At 66.0% G+C, this 15,692-nt stretch overlaps 2 protein-coding genes across 5 annotated transcripts in view; one reads left to right on the top strand and one right to left on the bottom strand.

Moving 5' to 3' along the window:
* Positions 1-85: 85 nt before the first annotated feature.
* On the top strand, positions 86-12,845 carry FLII (FLII actin remodeling protein). Of its 2 annotated transcripts, none has more exons than XM_057535348.1 (30): positions 86-702; positions 2,276-2,386; positions 2,691-2,762; positions 3,897-3,977; positions 4,305-4,390; positions 4,475-4,636; positions 4,768-4,871; positions 5,183-5,358; positions 5,443-5,600; positions 6,206-6,290; positions 6,704-6,851; positions 7,033-7,166; positions 7,304-7,516; positions 7,673-7,852; positions 8,509-8,591; positions 8,708-8,782; positions 8,994-9,077; positions 9,189-9,360; positions 9,888-9,992; positions 10,081-10,272; positions 10,491-10,679; positions 10,763-10,902; positions 10,983-11,223; positions 11,331-11,485; positions 11,569-11,629; positions 11,706-11,834; positions 11,910-12,016; positions 12,102-12,207; positions 12,303-12,368; positions 12,454-12,845. In XM_057535348.1, exons 1-30 carry the CDS (start codon positions 640-642, stop codon positions 12,586-12,588), a joined length of 3,813 nt encoding a protein of 1,270 aa, XP_057391331.1. In that variant the 5' UTR covers positions 86-639; the 3' UTR covers positions 12,589-12,845. The 2 variants fall into 2 exon arrangements, with proteins under 2 accessions (XP_057391331.1, XP_057391330.1); XM_057535347.1 differs by having other exon boundaries at positions 7,030-7,166.
* Positions 12,815-15,692, bottom strand: part of LLGL1 (LLGL scribble cell polarity complex component 1) — a 15,803-nt gene continuing 12,925 nt past the window's right edge. For 2 of the 3 annotated variants that reach the window (XM_057535350.1, XM_057535351.1), the window contains exons 18-23: positions 15,080-15,344; positions 14,857-14,971; positions 14,587-14,699; positions 14,246-14,366; positions 14,013-14,100; positions 12,815-13,354 (exon numbers count right to left, since the gene is read on the bottom strand). In XM_057535350.1, coding sequence (XP_057391333.1) covers positions 14,022-14,100; positions 14,246-14,366; positions 14,587-14,699; positions 14,857-14,971; positions 15,080-15,344 — 693 coding nt within the window. In that variant the 3' untranslated portion in view covers positions 12,815-13,354; positions 14,013-14,021. Of the gene's footprint in view, positions 13,355-14,012; positions 14,101-14,245; positions 14,367-14,586; positions 14,700-14,856; positions 15,345-15,692 lie in introns of all 3 variants that reach the window. The other variant, XM_057535349.1, reaches the window with a different exon arrangement.

The raw sequence follows: 15,692 nt of genomic DNA, 5'->3' as shown, positions 1-15,692 counted from the left end.
GGGGCGGGGCTCCCCGGCGCGCTCCGTCTTAAAGAAGCAGGGCAGCGCTCCCGGCGACTGCCACTGGAGACGCGAGCCTTTTCCGGGCCGGGCACGCACCCAGCGGGGCCCTTGGTCAGCGTGGTCTGCAGCCGCCTCTCCCGTGAAGGGAACACCGTCCGTGTCACCTACTGGGGCCGCCATGTGCCGGCCCGGGGACGCCTCCCTCGGGGGGCGAGCGGGCACGTAACCGCGCAGCCGGGGGTCGTCTCCGAGCGGGGACGCCGAGGAAGGCGGGCGCTGCCCCCAAGCGAGCGTCTCCCGGAAGGAGGCCCGAGGCTCGGAACGAGGGGACCCGGGTGTCCTGTTGCCGCTTCCCCCGCGCGCCCGAGCCTGGGCCCGAACCACCAGGGTCCTGGGCGCCGGCCAGCTAAGGGGACAGAGCCGCGGGCCGAAAAGGCCCTGCGGGGCACCGGCGCGCCGTGCTCTTCGACGCCCCGGGCCGGCCCCGGGCGCGTCCGGAACTGCGGGCCGGGCAGCCGCGGGCTGAGGGGTGGGGCCGGCGCGCTCCCCGCCCCGCCGGCTCCGCGCTCCCCGCCCCATGCGCCCCGCCCCGCCCCGCGGGCAGCCGCTCTCCGCTCCTAGCAGCTGAGCGCCGCCATGGAGGGCACTGGGGTGTTGCCGTTCGTGCGCGGCGTAGATCTCAGCGGCAACGACTTCAAGGTGAGCCTCGGGACGGCGGACGGGCCCCCCAACCCGCCCATCCGCTTCCTGCACGCCCGGGACAGCGGACGGGCTCGCCCGGGCCCCGCCCCGAACCGAGCCCCCCAGGTCTCCGTCCGGCGCCCGCGAAGGAGACCCAGGGCGGGCCGGGCGGGCGCACGCGGGGTCTCGGAGCCGCGTCGGGGTGCGCGGGGAACCCCCACCGGGCCCCTTCCTGGCGCCTGGCCCCGCCCGGCCGGCCGGTGGCCCAGGTCGGAGCTCTTGCTCCCGCCTCCCCAGCCCTCCCTCCCCTCCCCTGTGACGTCACACGCCCAAGCCGGGCCCTGACTCACGGCCGCGCCGCCGGCTCTGCCCTGCCCCCGCCTGCCACCCCCATCCTGTGTGGGCTTGGGCAAGTCACTTCCCCTCCTCGAGCCTCGCTTTCTCGTCCGGTGAAGGGGCTTAAAATTAGCCCTCTGGAGGCAGGGATTAGTTGCTGTGGAGAGGGTGGTGTCGAGCAGCTGGGCGAGGGCCTGGGTGGCAGTTGTCTGAGCAGCTGCTGGACTGATTGACCCGAGCCACCAGGAACACGAGCCCAGCCTTCCAGCCAGTGGGGGAACTGGGGGGCACGCACAGCGGTTCTGGAGGCCCGAGAATGAGACTGGCAGGGTTAGGGCTGGCGACCAGAGACGAGGCCCTGAGAGTTGGCCTGGCTCCTGGAGGGCGATCCCGGCTGCAGGGTGGGGTGTGGGCAGGCTCAGGCTGGGGGCAGTGTAGCGTGAGCCTGGGTCGGCAGCGTCCGGAGGCCCCGCCTGTGGCTGGGGTCGGGGGTTGGGCCAGGGCCAAGGAGACAGGCCGCCTTCCTGCGTTTAACCCACGTGTGCACACTTGACCCCAGGCACAGGTGGCCACTTTTCTTTGCCCCCATCCCCACCATGCTCAGCTGGGGTCCCCCTGTGTCCTCTCTAGACTGGGAGAGTCTGAGTCACCTGCTGGGAATGTGCCCGGAGGGGGAAGGGGACAGCAGCCAGGGGCGCTGAAGGCACATGCTGCCCCAGGTTCCCTGCCACAAGGGCTGGGGGGTCCCGAGGTGGGCGTTTGAATATGGGGAACGAAGGGGTGAATGAACTAACGAATAAGGCTGTGCCTGTGCAGAGTGGGGTGCTGGGGCCTCACACAGGGAGTCGACCTTGCCACTAGCGGCCATATGCTGATGGCAGGGTGGGAGCACAGGCAGGGCCTGGATGCCAGGCAGAGACATTGAGCTGATGTAACCACACAGCTAGGTGTGCGGATGTCACCTGGAATAAGCTTTCCTGGGGCCGAGAACACAGCAAGAGAGACAGATTCTAGGTCAGCAGCCGTCCTGACCATTAGTTGTTCCTTACGACGCTTTTGTTATCGGGGGTTTTATTAGTTCTATTCTATGGGCGAGGAAATTGAGGCACAGAGTGGCAGAGTGATTTGTCCAGGTTCACACAGCCAATGAGAGGTAACTGTTGTTCTCAAAAGCTTCCGTGGGCAGTGGGGGCCACAGGGCGGTAGAACAAGGGTACCGTGTCCCAGACCAGCCTTACCACGACATACCCCTCAGGGTGGCTACTTCCCTGAGAACGTCAAGGCCATGACTAGTCTGCGATGGCTGAAGCTAAACCGCACCGGCCTCTGCTACCTGCCGGAGGAGTTGGCCGCCCTGCAGAAGCTGGTAAGAGGCTCTGGGCAGGCAGGGAGGGTCCCTGTGGATGGGGCTGGCCAGGCGGGGAGAAGCTGCGCAGAACCCAGACGACACAGAGGAGGACGCTGGCCACAGCAGAACTGGTGGAGAGGGAGTGAGTACCCCATCCCGGGAGGGGTGCGAGAAGAGTCTGGGTCTGTGAGGGAGGGAAGCTGCAGAAATGGACTGGCCTGTGTGGCTGAGGGCCCCTGGATGGGGCAGCGTTGTGGTGGCAGATGGGGGCTCCGTGGATGCCCCACCGCCCTGCTGAGCCCCTCTCCCCGTCCCCGCCCAGGAGCACCTGTCGGTGAGTCACAACAACCTGACCACGCTCCACGGGGAGCTGTCCAGCCTGCCGTCGCTGCGGGTGAGTGCCGCCCGAGGCTGCAGACCTCGGGCCGGGGCCTGAGGGCCGGGCCAGCACCTCTCTGTACCCGCACGCTGGGGGAGAGAGCGTGCAGTAATGCCGTGTGTCGAGTAAGTGTGAGGGAAGCGCTAAAAACCCCCAGATCCCACCCAGTTTGAACAGCAAGTACTATAGCAGCTGTTACCAGCTGAGCGCTGTTCCAACTGTTTCACAAGGGCTTTTTATGTGATCTTCACTTCCATCAAGTTCACAGATGAGGACTCTTGGCCACGGAGGCAGGTCACACAGCCGGCAGTGGTAGAGCCGGGGAAGGGTGGGGCTCAGCCAGGAGGGGAGGTGGTCGGGGCTGTTCACTTGCGCCTCTGCTCTCCATAGAGCCCCCGTCCCAGACCCTCAGGCCCCCCAGACCGGCAGCCTCAGCGAGGGTCATTCCCATCCAAGGTCAGAGCTCTGAGATGTTAAGGGCACAGCCTCCGGACTCGAGTTTAAATCTGAGCTCTGCCACTTCCCGGCTGCGTGACCTTGGACGAGTTCCTTCCACTTTCCGAGATGGTCCAGCAGTGACTGCCGTGAAGCAACACGGTGGCAGCACACAGACGCTGGGGCTGAGGGGGCAGCAGCGGTGGCTCTCGTTAGTGTTTTTGTCGCTTGCAGTCATGGTGCCACCACTTGGCCTGTCCCCTCCCCCTCAGCCCTCCTGCACTAACTTCCTGCACTTCGGAAGCGTGAGCAAGTTTCAGCCCTAAGGAGAGAGGAAACGGACTTGCTTTGAGTCTACGCTCTGACCTGTCTTTGGTTCAACCTTCTTCTGTACTAGAAGCTCTGACTCAGAGCTCTATCCCTGTCTTGCCCTTTGGGGTTGGGAGGAAGAGGGATTATTCCATCAGGAAAGGTTCCCTGAGATTCCGTGTGCTGGGCTCTGGGGCACATTTGAGTTGGGCTTTGAGGTATAAATAGGAGCTCATTGGTAGTCTAGAAGAGGCTTGTCAAGTAGAGGGATTATGAGTAAAAGCCAGAGTGGGAGAGCACTCAGGCCTGGCTTTGGTGGACTTCCGGAGGTGGTGTCCCCCCCGATCCCTGTTTCTCCTGGGGGGTGGAAGCTAGGAGTCACGGACTCTCATGGTGTATCCCCAGGCCATCGTGGCTCGAGCCAACAGCCTGAAGAATTCCGGAGTCCCCGACGATATCTTCAAGCTGGATGATCTCTCGGTTCTGGTCAGTGGTTATCTGCCACCTGGCCCTTGTGCCAGCCCCACCATTCAGCGCCCACCCACTACGCTGGACCCTGGGGCCATGGTGATCCTGTTTTACAGACGCAGACACCTGAGACTTACAGGGGGCAGTGCCTTGCCCAAGGTCGCTTATGGAGTCGGATCCCTAACCTAGGCCCCCTTCCTCCCAGGGTCCCACTGTCTCACTCTGCCCTGAAGCCCCCTCCTCTGCTCCCCTCTCAGTGCCTGTCGTGACCCTCGAGCCCGGCGGAGGCCTGGCAGGGTGGGACCAGCCCTGACGCCCCTGACCCGGCCTCGCCCCTCTACCCAGGACTTGAGCTGCAACCAGCTGACGGAGTGCCCTCGGGAGCTGGAGAACGCCAAGAACATGCTGGTGCTGAACCTCAGCCACAACAGGTGCCTAGAGGGCGGGCTGGGTGGCCCGGGGGCTGGTCCCGGAGGTGGGAGTGCGGCCCTGACCCGGCAGCCCTCCACCCGCAGCATCGACACCATCCCCAACCAGCTCTTCATCAACCTCACCGACCTGCTGTACCTGGACCTCAGCGAGAACCGCCTGGAGAGCCTGCCCCCCCAGATGCGCCGCCTCGTGCACCTGCAGACGCTCGTGCTCAACGGGAACCCGCTGCTGCACGCCCAGCTCCGGTGGGCACCCGCCTGGCCCTCCCCGCCGGGGCCCCAGCCTTGCTGGGTGTCGCGTCTCCGCCACCATCGGCCTCGTGCTGTGGGGCCCGCTCGGCCCCAGCCCCCGGCCTGAACACCATGTCTCCCCGCAGGCAGCTCCCGGCCATGACGGCCCTGCAGACCTTGCACCTGAGGAACACACAGCGCACCCAGGGCAACCTGCCCACCAGCCTGGAGGGCCTGAGCCACCTCGCAGGTTGGCAGTCCTTGGGGACCCCTCAGCCCCTCGCTTCCTCACAGAGGAGGGGATGGTACCCTGCTTCAGTGAGCACCTCTCGGGGGAAGGGGGTGTGGTTCTGTCACATCTCCCGTTGTCACCGTGACGACTGGGAGTAACACCAAGTTACGAGCAGGCTTTGTGCGTAGACCCCCTGCTCTGAGAAACCAGGAGGTTAAGTCTTGCACCTGAGGCCACAGAGCCGGGAGGGGGGGCCGGGGTTCACACAGGCCCGCCGCCCCTGGAGCCCACCGCAGGGGCCCCGGCTGATGCGCCCACCCCACGCCCAGATGTGGACCTGTCCTGCAACGACCTGACGCGGGTGCCCGAGTGCCTGTACACCCTCCCCAGCCTGCGGCGCCTGAATCTCAGCAGCAACCAGATCTCGGAGTTGTCCCTCTGCATCGACCAGTGGGTGCACGTGGAGACCTTGAACCTGTCCCGCAACCAGCTGACCTCACTGCCCGTGCGTTGGGGCCCAGGGAGGGCGGGGAGGCTGCAGGCCGCCCTGTGCCCGCCCCTGACCCGCCCCTGCCCGTGCCGCCTCTAGTCGGCCATCTGCAAGCTGACCAAGCTCAAGAGGCTGTACCTGAGCTCCAACAAGCTGGACTTCGACGGGCTGCCCTCGGGCATCGGCAAGCTGTCCAGCCTGGAAGAGTTCATGGCCGCCAGCAACAACCTGGAGCTGATCCCCGAGAGCCTGTGCAGGTGCCGGGCCGAGGCCGGGCGAAGGGGCGCGGCGCGGAAAGCCCCGGAATCCCGGCGCGGCCCCGCCACCCTGCCCCCGCGGTCTCCGTGCCGCGTAGAAAACGGAGGGCTGGAGTTGGCTCTGTGGGTGACGTCCGCAGAGCAGTGTCCGGGGGGGTGCCGATAGGGATGAGGCCAGAAGGGCTCCGCTGCCACCTGCATTTGGGGCACAGTGCTGCTTCCGTCCTCTCCCCCTCCTAGAGGTCACAGCGTCCACCAGCATGGTCCCCGGCACTGAGGACAGAGGACCCTCGGCAGCTTCCGGGTTAATTCGAGGGCAGAACGTGTTTTTTGATGCGCTCTTGTTCGCACCCAGGGGTCTTTAGTTCTCGGAAGGCCCCTTTGGAAGGTGCTGCCCTGTAGAAGCCGCAGAAAGACCCTCCCGGTCACTTAGCCGTGAGGAGACCCCGGCCCCTCCCGTCTTTCCCGGCACCTTCAAATTGGCTGGTTTCCCAACTAGCTGGGCTGCTTAGTCTCTCTGGCCCTACTTGCCTCCCCAACCCGGGACTGGAAGGCCCCCGGCTCCCCGTCTGTCACCCCCCTGAGGCCCAGCTATGTCGTCACAGGTGCACAAAGCTGAGGAAGCTGGTCCTGAACAAGAATCGCCTGGTGACCCTCCCGGAGGCCGTCCACTTCCTGACAGAGATCGAGGTTGGGCAGGCGGCTGGTACTGGGGGGAGGGAGGAACGGGAGAGGTGCGGACAGACCCCCAGAGAAGACCGAGCAAAGGGCTCCTGGAGGGGCGGCCGGCGGCAGGGCGAGGAGGGGCGGCCAGTGGCGGGGCGGGGAGGGGTGGCTGGCGGCAGGGTGGGGAGGGGCGGCAGGGTGGGGAGGGGGTGACCCACGTCCTGTGACCACATCACGCTCGACAGCACTGCTGAAGCCTCATAACCAGCCAGTCTGCGAGGTCACATTTGACAGACGGGAAAGCCCAAGCCCACGAGGGTGTCTGCGGGATGAGAACCTGGGCCCTTTGGCCCCAGAGGTCGCAAAGAGCAGGGGTCTGGGGTGGCCAGGAGGTAGAACTCGGGCTCAGCGCCGGCTCCGCTTGCCCCACGAGGCAGGTCCTGGACGTGCGGGAGAACCCCAGCCTCGTCATGCCCCCCAAGCCTGCTGACCGCACCACCGAGTGGTACAACATTGACTTCTCGCTGCAAAACCAGCTGCGGCTGGCGGGAGCCTCCCCTGCCACGGTGGCCGCGGCGGCGGCTGGTGAGCAGGGGAAGGTCTGGCCTGGCAGTGGGGGCTCCTCTCTGGGCCTCAGCTTACCCATCTGTAAATTGGGTGGGACGCGCTCTCTGGATGCGGGGCGTGGGGTTGGCCCCTGGTTGGCTGGACGCCCCAGGCGGAGTGGGGGGCAGCCGGGTCAGCTGTGTACCCCTCCCCTCAGCAGGGAGTGGGCCCAAGGACCCCCTGGCTCGCAAGATGCGGCTGCGGAGGCGCAAGGACTCGGCCCAGGATGACCAGGCCAAGCAGGTGTTGAAGGGCATGTCGGACGTGGCCCAGGAGAAGAACAAGAAGCAGGAGGTAAGCCGGGCCGGGGCTCAGGCTCTGCTCAGCAGTGCAACCCGGGCCCAGCGGGAGAGGGGTCCTGAGCTGGGTCGCAGGCCGACCAGCGCGAGCGGCTGCCCAGAGTCAAGCCAGCCTTGTGCCTTCAATCCCAGGAGAGTGTGGACTCTGGAGCGCCTGGGGGCAAGGTGCGGCGCTGGGACCAGGGCCTGGAGAAGCCGCGCCTCGACTATTCCGAGTTCTTCACGGAGGACGTGGGCCAGCTTCCTGGCCTGACCATCTGGCAGATGGAGAACTTCGTGCCTGTGCTGGTGGGGGAAGCCCTCCACGGCAGGTTCTACGAGGCCGACTGCTACATTGTGCTCAAGGTGCGGGGCAGGGGGCTGTGAGGCCCGACCTGGACGGCTCAGAACCGCCCGCTCCCAGCCGTGTTCCGGGGGAGGGTGGGCGGCGAGGGCTCGGCCCGGGAGGCCGCCCAGCAGAAGCCTGGCGGGGGCTGACCCGGCCACTGCCCCGGCCTCCAGACCTTTCTGGATGACAGCGGGTCTCTGAACTGGGAGATCTACTACTGGATCGGCGGGGAGGCCACACTCGACAAGAAGGCGTGCTCTGCCATCCACGCCGTCAACCTGCGCAACTACCTGGGCGCCGAGTGCCGCACCGTGCGCGAGGAGATGGGCGAAGAGAGCGACGAATTCCTGCAGGTGCGGAGGGGCGGGGCTGGAGCCAAGGGCCGGTGGGCGGGGCTGACTGTACTGTATCAGGTGCTGAGCCCCGCGGACCTATGGCAGACAGCAGGGATGGATGGGGTGAGGTCAGGGAAGTGAGGTGAGGCGAGTCCTGGCTCAGGTGAGGATAAGGAGACCAGGCTAATTTGGGAGCTGGAAACTGGGTTGGTGGCGGTGTAGGAGACCAGGAGAGATGGGGAGCTGCTAGAGGGTGGCCCACCAGCCGGCCACCAAGGAGGCGGGGCCAGGGGCAGGGCCAGAGTCCAGCGAGCTGGGTTAGTGAGAGGCGCCGGCCTACCCGCCAGCTGGTTACATGTAGGTACCTACACGAGACGAGATTTTGGGCACTTCCACCTAAGTTTGCCTTCTTCCATAAACCTGCCCGGTCCTGTTCCCTGACACGCGCGTGTCTAAACATGCTGTGTCCGGACATGAGCAAATGCGTTCACGGTTATGTACATTGTACCACCCCGTGTGTGTTTACGTCTGTAGACACAGATCTTGTATTTTTAACATCATCGTGGATTGGCAGCCTCTGACTCTGCTGCACGCAAGTCCGCCCCTCCTGACAGGTGGCGTTGGGCGGGGGTGGGGGGGACAGCTCGGTGAAAGCCCACACACCCCGCACGCAGGTGTTTGACAACGACATCTCCTACGTCGAGGGTGGGACGGCCAGCGGCTTCTACACCGTGGAGGACACACACTACGTAACCAGGTGAGGGGTGTGCGGGCGGCACTGACCTGGGCTCAGCTGGGGAGGATGGGGGGAGGGTACTGGGGTAAATCTGCCCCTTGGTGCCCCCGCCAAGCCACTCTTGCTCTGGCCCCCAGGATGTACCGTGTGTATGGAAAAAAGAACCTCAAGCTGGAGCCTGTGCCTCTTAAGGGGGCCTCCCTGGACCCAAGGTGAGCCCCATGACATGAGGTGGGGTGCTTCACCCCGAACCTTCTCTCCACCAGTGGGGGGGCAGGGCTCGGCTCTAGACAGGCCTTCCAGCCCTTGTCCCGCAGAGCTTGGCAGGAGGTCCAGCAAGCAGGGATTTGGGGCGGGGTCGGAGGCATGGGGGGCAGTCGTTGCCTGTGGCCAGTGGCAGCCCCTCCCACCCCTCCTGTCCAGGTTTGTTTTCCTGCTGGACCAAGGGCTGGACATCTACGTGTGGCGGGGGGCCCAGGCCACGCTGAGCAGCACCACCAAGGCCAGGTAAGAGGGCTGTGACCTGCCCAGACGTGCTGGGGTGTTCTGTGCAAAGGAAAACTGTCACCCAAGGAGGAGGCGTGGGCTTCATCACTAAGGCTTTGCACCCGCTCTCAGGCTCTTTGCAGAGAAAATTAACAAGAATGAACGAAAAGGGAAGGCGGAGATCTCGCTGCTGGTACAAGGCCAGGAGCCCCCAGAGTTCTGGGAGGTGCTGGGCGGGGAGCCCTCCGAGATCAAGAAGCACGTGCCCGATGACTTCTCGCCACCCCAGCCCAAGCTGTATAAGGTGAGCCGGGGGTGCGGGGCTGGCCTGACTTCACTGGCGGTCAGGCGGCGGCTGCGGTCTCCTTCGGGACCTCAGTGGGGAGAGGGTGCCACCTTCTGGGCAAGGAGTAGCTCAGCACGGGTTTGAGGCTGGCTCTGAGTGGGGCCGGGGGCACTGGTGTTGGGCTCTGTGCTTCCGGGAAGGTGGGGCTGGAGAGGGAGGCCAAGAAGCACATGGGTGCCAGGCCTGGGGACCTGGCCTTCGTGCTGTAGGTGACAGGAAGGTGGGCGTGTTGTGGGCGGGAAGAGGACAGGTTAGAGAACCCAAAAGGACCTGGAGAGGGCGGGTAGGGAAGGCACTGTCTACCAGCCTTTCTTCCACTGATAGGATTTTCTAGAAAGCATCTTGGGGTGGAGGGAGGAAGCTGGCCTGGAGAGGAGCAGGCTGTGGACCTGAGTGCAGGGGCCAGCCTGAAGCAGGGGCTGCTGTGGCCGGGGCTCGTGTTCCCCAGACCCAGCCTGGTTAAGACCACCTCTTGCTCCTGCCAGGTGGGCCTGGGCCTGGGCTACCTGGAGCTGCCGCAGATCAACTACAAGCTCTCTGTGGAACATAAGCTGCGGCCCAAGGTGGAACTGATGCCTGGGATGCGGCTGGTGAGACGCACAGGGAGGAGGGCGCGGGGGCTGGACCCCTTCTTGCTGGTGGCCCTGGTCTTGACCTCCAGCCCCCGGGGCCCCGCAGCTGCAGAGCCTGCTGGACACGCGCTGCGTGTACATCCTGGACTGTTGGTCCGACGTGTTCATCTGGCTCGGCCGCAAGTCCCCGCGCCTGGTACGCGCTGCCGCCCTCAAGCTGGGCCAGGAGCTGTGTGGGATGCTGCACCGGCCGCGCCACGCCACGGTCAGCCGCAGCCTGGAGGGCACAGAGGCGCAGGTGCGCGATGCGGCGCCCCCGGAGGCCTCCTCCCCGAGATCCCGCGGGCGCGTTCTTGCCCTGACCCTCTGTGGACCGGTTGGTTACCAAGCTCCACAGCTTCCCGGACCCTCTGCCCGAGCCCCGCCCCCTAGGTTGCTAGGCCACACCTCTCCCGATTCCTAGGCCCCGCCCTGCTTCCCCAGGCTCCGCCTCCTACTCCACCTGTGCCTTCTCAGGTGTTCAAGGCCAAGTTCAAGAACTGGGACGATGTATTGACCGTAGACTACACGCGCAACGCAGAGGCCGTGCTGCAGGGCCCAGGGCTCGCGGGGAAGGTGAAGCGTGACGCCGAGAAGAAAGATCAGATGAAGGCCGACCTCACCTCGCTCTTCCTGCCGCGGCAGCCGCGCATGCCTCTGGCGGAGGTGGGCCCGGGGCTGGGGCGCAGGGCGGGCGGGGCAGGGCCGGGCAGGGCCACGAGGCCCGTGACGGCTGGGGTCACACGCAGGCGGAGCAGCTGATGGAGGAGTGGAACGAGGACCTGGACGGCATGGAGGGCTTCGTGCTCGAGGGGAAGAAGTTCGCACGGCTGCCCGAGGAGGAGTTTGGCCACTTCTACACGCAGGACTGCTACGTCTTCCTCTGCAGGTGCCTCCCCCGCGCCCCTCGCCCCACCCGCCCCCCGGTGCCGGGGGCTCGGCCCTGCCCACCACCCTCTGACCCCGCAGGTACTGGGTCCCTGTGGAGTACGAGGAGGAGGAGGAGGAGGCGGCGACCGTGAAGGCGAAGGCGGGGGCAGAGGGCCAGGAGGGAGAGCAGGTGGCGGCCGAGGCGGAGAAGCAGCCCGAGGAGGACTTCCAGTGCGTCGTGTACTTCTGGCAGGGCCGCCAGGCGTCCAGCATGGGCTGGCTGACCTTCACCTTCAGCCTGCAGAAGAAGTTTGAGAGCCTCTTCCCTGGCAAGCTGGAGGTGTGCCGGCCACACCCCCAGAACCCGGGGAGGGGGTGTCCCTGGGACTCACCCGGGGGAGGCTTGCCCCACTGGGGAGCTGCCCCTGATGGCTTCCGTGCCCCCAGGTGGTGCGCATGACACAGCAGCAGGAGAACCCCAAGTTTCTGTCCCATTTCAAGAGAAAGTTTATCATCCACCGGGGCAAGAGGAAGGCGGCCCAGGGAGCCCTGCAACCGAGCCTGTACCAGATCCGCACCAACGGCAGCGCCCTCTGCACCCGGTGCCTGTCTGCGGGGAGCGGGTGCGGGAGGCCAGTGGGCTGTGTCCTGCCTGGGCTCCTTGCTGACCACCCCCCTCCCCCAGGTGCATCCAGATCAGCACCGACTCCGGCCTCCTCAACTCCGAGTTCTGCTTCATCCTCAAGGTGAGGCCTGGCGCGGCCGGGAGCGGGGCAGGGCGGGGGTGCAGGCAGGGTGTGACCCGAGCCTCCGCACACCCAGGTTCCCTTCGAGAGCGAGGACAACCAGGGCATCGTGTACGCGTGGGTGGGCCGGGCGTCGGACCCCGACGAGGCCAAGCTGGCAGAGGACATCCTGAATAGCATGTTTGAGGCCTCCTACAGCAAGCAGGTGAGCAGGGTGGGTGGCGCACGCGGGTGGCCGGGCGAGGGCAGCCGGCCCCGAGCTGCCTGACCTCTCCCCCAGGTCATCAACGAGGGCGAGGAGCCCGAGAACTTCTTCTGGGTGGGCATCGGGGCGCGGAAGCCCTACGACGACGACGCCGAGTACATGAAGCACACGCGGCTCTTCCGGTGAGGCCGGCCCCGCCCCCGCCCCCCGCGTCCCCCTCAGTCCTGGCCCCGCTGCTGCGACCCTCAGCCTCCCCATGACCCCCAGGTGCTCCAACGAGAAGGGCTACTTCGCAGTGACCGAGAAGTGCTCTGACTTTTGCCAAGACGACTTGGCAGATGATGACATCATGCTCTTAGACAATGGCCAAGAGGTGAGAGCCCACCAACCCTGCCCGTTCGGGGAGCCCTGCCGTCCCTAGATGGGAATTCCGAGGCCGGGTGACTACCTCCCCCGCTGTCCCCACAGGTCTACATGTGGGTGGGGACCCAGACGAGCCAGGTGGAGATCAAGCTGAGTCTGAAGGCCTGCCAGGTGAGCGGGGGAGGGGGCCAAGGCTGGGCCTGGGGGGAGGAGGGGCCGAGGCTGCAGGCGCGCACTCACCCGTCCCGCCCACCAGGTGTACATCCAGCACATGCGCTCCAAGGAGCACGAGCGTCCCCGCCGCCTGCGCCTGGTGCGCAAGGGCAACGAGCAGCACGCCTTCACCCGCTGCTTCCACGCCTGGAGCACCTTCCGCCAGGCCCTGACCTAGGGCAGCTGCCTGCGTGCCCTGGTGGCCACCACAGGCTCTGCGGAGGGAGAGAAAGGAAGGGCCTGTCTGTCCACCACCTGCCCCCAGTGCCGTAGTCCCCAGCAGCAGCAACGGGAGTAACCCTGACCAGTGTGCCCCCAGGGGCCTGGGAAAGTGGATCTCCTCCACCGTGAGCTCACGTGTGATGCCCCCTTTTCTGCCAGGGATAAAGCAGGTGTGGTTGCCCTTTAAGAGATATTAAATGCTTTTATTTTCAATATTAAAAAGCAGTATTTTTAATATTAAAATGGCTAATTTTAACAAAATGACAGGAAAAAAAAACCCCAGGGTACAATCTACAAGGAAACCCATCCTGACCCCCGCTCCACACACACGCACACGCACACGCCCCAGTCCTGGTTGCCCAGTGGAGCTCTCGGTCACAAACACACACACACAGTACTCGTGCACAGCCTGGCGGGGGTCGTGGGTGCTGGCCCAGGAGCACGTACCAAAATAGTTTTAGAAATGACTGTGGTGCCTGGCACAGGCGTTAGAAAAATACTCTTTGCAAAAGGAGAGGGAAAGGACGGTGTTGTCGCCTGGGAGGTGATGGGCTGTGAGCCCCAGCTGCCCTCCCTTGTGGCACCTGACCTCCCGGGTGGCCTCTGGGGCCAGGCTGGGCGGGTCCCACTGGAGCCTGAGATTAGCAGGTGCAGGTCTACGTGAAGGGCCGGGGTCCTGGGTCCCAGCTCCGAACAGGGCAGGCCTGGCAGTTCTGGCCTTCCTGGTAGAGGAAGGAAAAAGGCATCAGCCGAAGGCCAGGGAGGTCCCAGGGGGCAGGCGACCTGGCCACACGTGTGCCACCACTCAGTCTCCTGTCCAGGACGAGGGCAAGGGCCCTGCAGTGACAGCCTTAGCCCCGGCCACATCTGGGCCCCTGAGGCCAAAGCGTGGCCCTGGAGGGGGGCAGCGGTGACCCCAGCAACAAAGAGGGAGCCGCGGCGTCTGTGCAGGGAGAGGCGGGGGTCGGGGGCAGGCCTGCGGCATCAGAGTCGGGCCTGGGCCACACCGAGACTGGCGCGGGGGCCGGTCAGCCTCGGGCAGCGCCCAATCTCGCACACCTGGGTGATCTCACCTGTGAAACAGGCTGGCCAAACCCACCTGAGCCCCCAAGCCGCCGTCCCCCTAAGTGGTTTGGCCTGGTCTCGTTCCAGACACCAGCCTTGTTATCTGGGGGCTGACTGGCTGGCCCTGATTTCTAACAGCAAACTACGAGAAGCACGTCTGCGTGGGCTGCGGAGGCCCTGCCGGGACAGTTCCGGGAGGGGCAGTCTGGGGAAACGCCTCCCGGGGCCTGCCAGGGTTTCGGGTGCAAGACCGGGGTGGGGGTGGGGGTGGGTGAGGCCACGCCGAGGGGACCAGGGAGACCCAGGGCCCCGCACCTGAGCGCCTCATCCGATCAGGATGGGGCAGGCTCGGGCCTCATCCTCTGACAGGTTCCGCAGGTTCTTCTCAGATTCCTCCGCAGAGCTGGGGGGAGGGGCAGCGGTCAGCGGGTCTGGGGTCAGGCCCTCCTCGGCCCTCTGGGCCCAGCTGGGATATGAGGCTGGCTGGAAGGGGGGAGGGAGGCTGGGAGCCGACCAACCCCCTCCTGTGGACCCAGCCACCTCCTCACCCCAGGAAGTCCTTCACGTCCTCCACCGTCACATCCCCTGTCGTGTCCAGCGTTGTGTCGGCACTGGTGGCCGAGTCGACGGACGTGGGTGAGAGCGTGGCCTCAGGCGGCTCCGGGGTGTCTGCAGAGAGGAAGCGATGAGGCCCTTCCCAGGGCCCCGGGGCAGACTCCACACCTGGGGCCCTGGTCCCGAGTCCAGCGCACAGTGGACCACGGCACCGACACATGGACCTCCACCCTCTCGTGCCCAGCACGCCCTCCCCCCGGCCCCCTCAGTGGCCGCATCCCGCAGAGGCCCGCCCTGAGGATGAGCTGCCGCACTTCACGCCCGCTCTCCTCACCAGCTCCCTCGCTGCGGGTGGGATCGGGTCTTCCGCCGTGGCTCTGTGGGCCCAGGACGACGCCAGGGGTCCCATTAGCCTGGCTCAGCTTGGGCGATTCTCGGGGCCTGTAGCTGCAGAGATGGGTCTGTGCTGGGGACCAGGGGCAGGTGCCTCATGGCTCGAGGGCCAGGCCCCCACCCTCCCACTCCTGAGCCCTGGGACCAGAGAGGGGTGACACTGGGGATGGCGACCTTGCTCCTTGCTCCAGGCCCCACCCCTTCCACGCACCTGGCATGCATGGCATCATGGGGCCAACTGATGTCCAGAGAGCAGAGCGGCTCCGTGATGTTCCGGGCGCTCAGGGAGAAGCGCTCAAACTCAGACGGGGAAATCAGGTAGAACCCTGCGGGTGGGTGGGGGGGTGGGAGGGGAGCAGAGAGCGCAGTGAAGATCCCGCCCCCCTCCCAGAAGCCCTGTGAGCGGCCCCTCCCCTGCCGTCCAGGGCCCTCACCCTGGCCGTGTCGTGTGAAGACGCAGGAGGCGATGCCACTGATGTCCTCCTTGCGGATGCAGGTGTAGTGCACCTGGGGCCGCAGGCCGGGCACCGAGAACACGTGCACGTCGCCCAGGTTGGTGAGGCAGGCCAGGCAGGTCTCGGCGTAGTCCTCGCAGGCCACGCTGGCAAAGGTGGCCAGGGCCACCTTGCGCACGCGGCAGCCCTCGTGGGCCGTCAGCTTGAACTTGGTCTTGGCGCTCACTTTGGGCAGCGTGAACACCTGGAGGCGGGCAGGGGATGGTCGCTGAGCAGAGCCCGGCCCGTCCTCACCCCCCGTGCCGCCACCCAGCCCGGCCCTCTGGCCCCACCCGCTTCTCTGCCCGGAAACCTGCCAGGCCCCTCCCACTGTGGCGGAGCCAGTCCCGCCAGGTGGAAGGGCCAGGGGCCGGGACCCCCCCGACACCTCGAGCTCTGGGGGGGCGGTCGAGGTCCTGGGGGCCCCCGGGGTTCCCCAGGGCGTCTCTGCCGGCTGGGGGCTCTCGGGAGGTCTCAGCAAGCGGGCGTAGGTGGGCAAGCGTCGTCGAAGGTCTGGCGGTGTCCAGGAGGCGGAAGCCCCAGGGGTCTCTGT

Source organism: Balaenoptera acutorostrata, chromosome 20 (genome assembly GCF_949987535.1).
Source record: "Balaenoptera acutorostrata chromosome 20, mBalAcu1.1, whole genome shotgun sequence".
Classification (NCBI taxonomy): domain Eukaryota; kingdom Metazoa; phylum Chordata; class Mammalia; order Artiodactyla; family Balaenopteridae; genus Balaenoptera; species Balaenoptera acutorostrata.
The sequence above is the reverse complement of the archived record's forward strand: the minus strand, read 5'-3'. Positions and strand labels throughout refer to the sequence as shown.

Bases quoted from the DNA above. Each gene is read 5' to 3' on its own strand.
- FLII (XM_057535347.1), top strand. From the start codon at position 640: ATGGAGGGCACTGGGGTGTTGCCGTTCGTGCGCGGCGTAGATCTCAGC. The intron at 7,853-8,508 runs GTGCGGAGGGGC...CCCCGCACGCAG, and splicing joins AGAGCGACGAATTCCTGCAG to GTGTTTGACAACGACATCTC. The intron at 9,078-9,188 runs GTAAGAGGGCTG...ACCCGCTCTCAG, and splicing joins AGCAGCACCACCAAGGCCAG to GCTCTTTGCAGAGAAAATTA.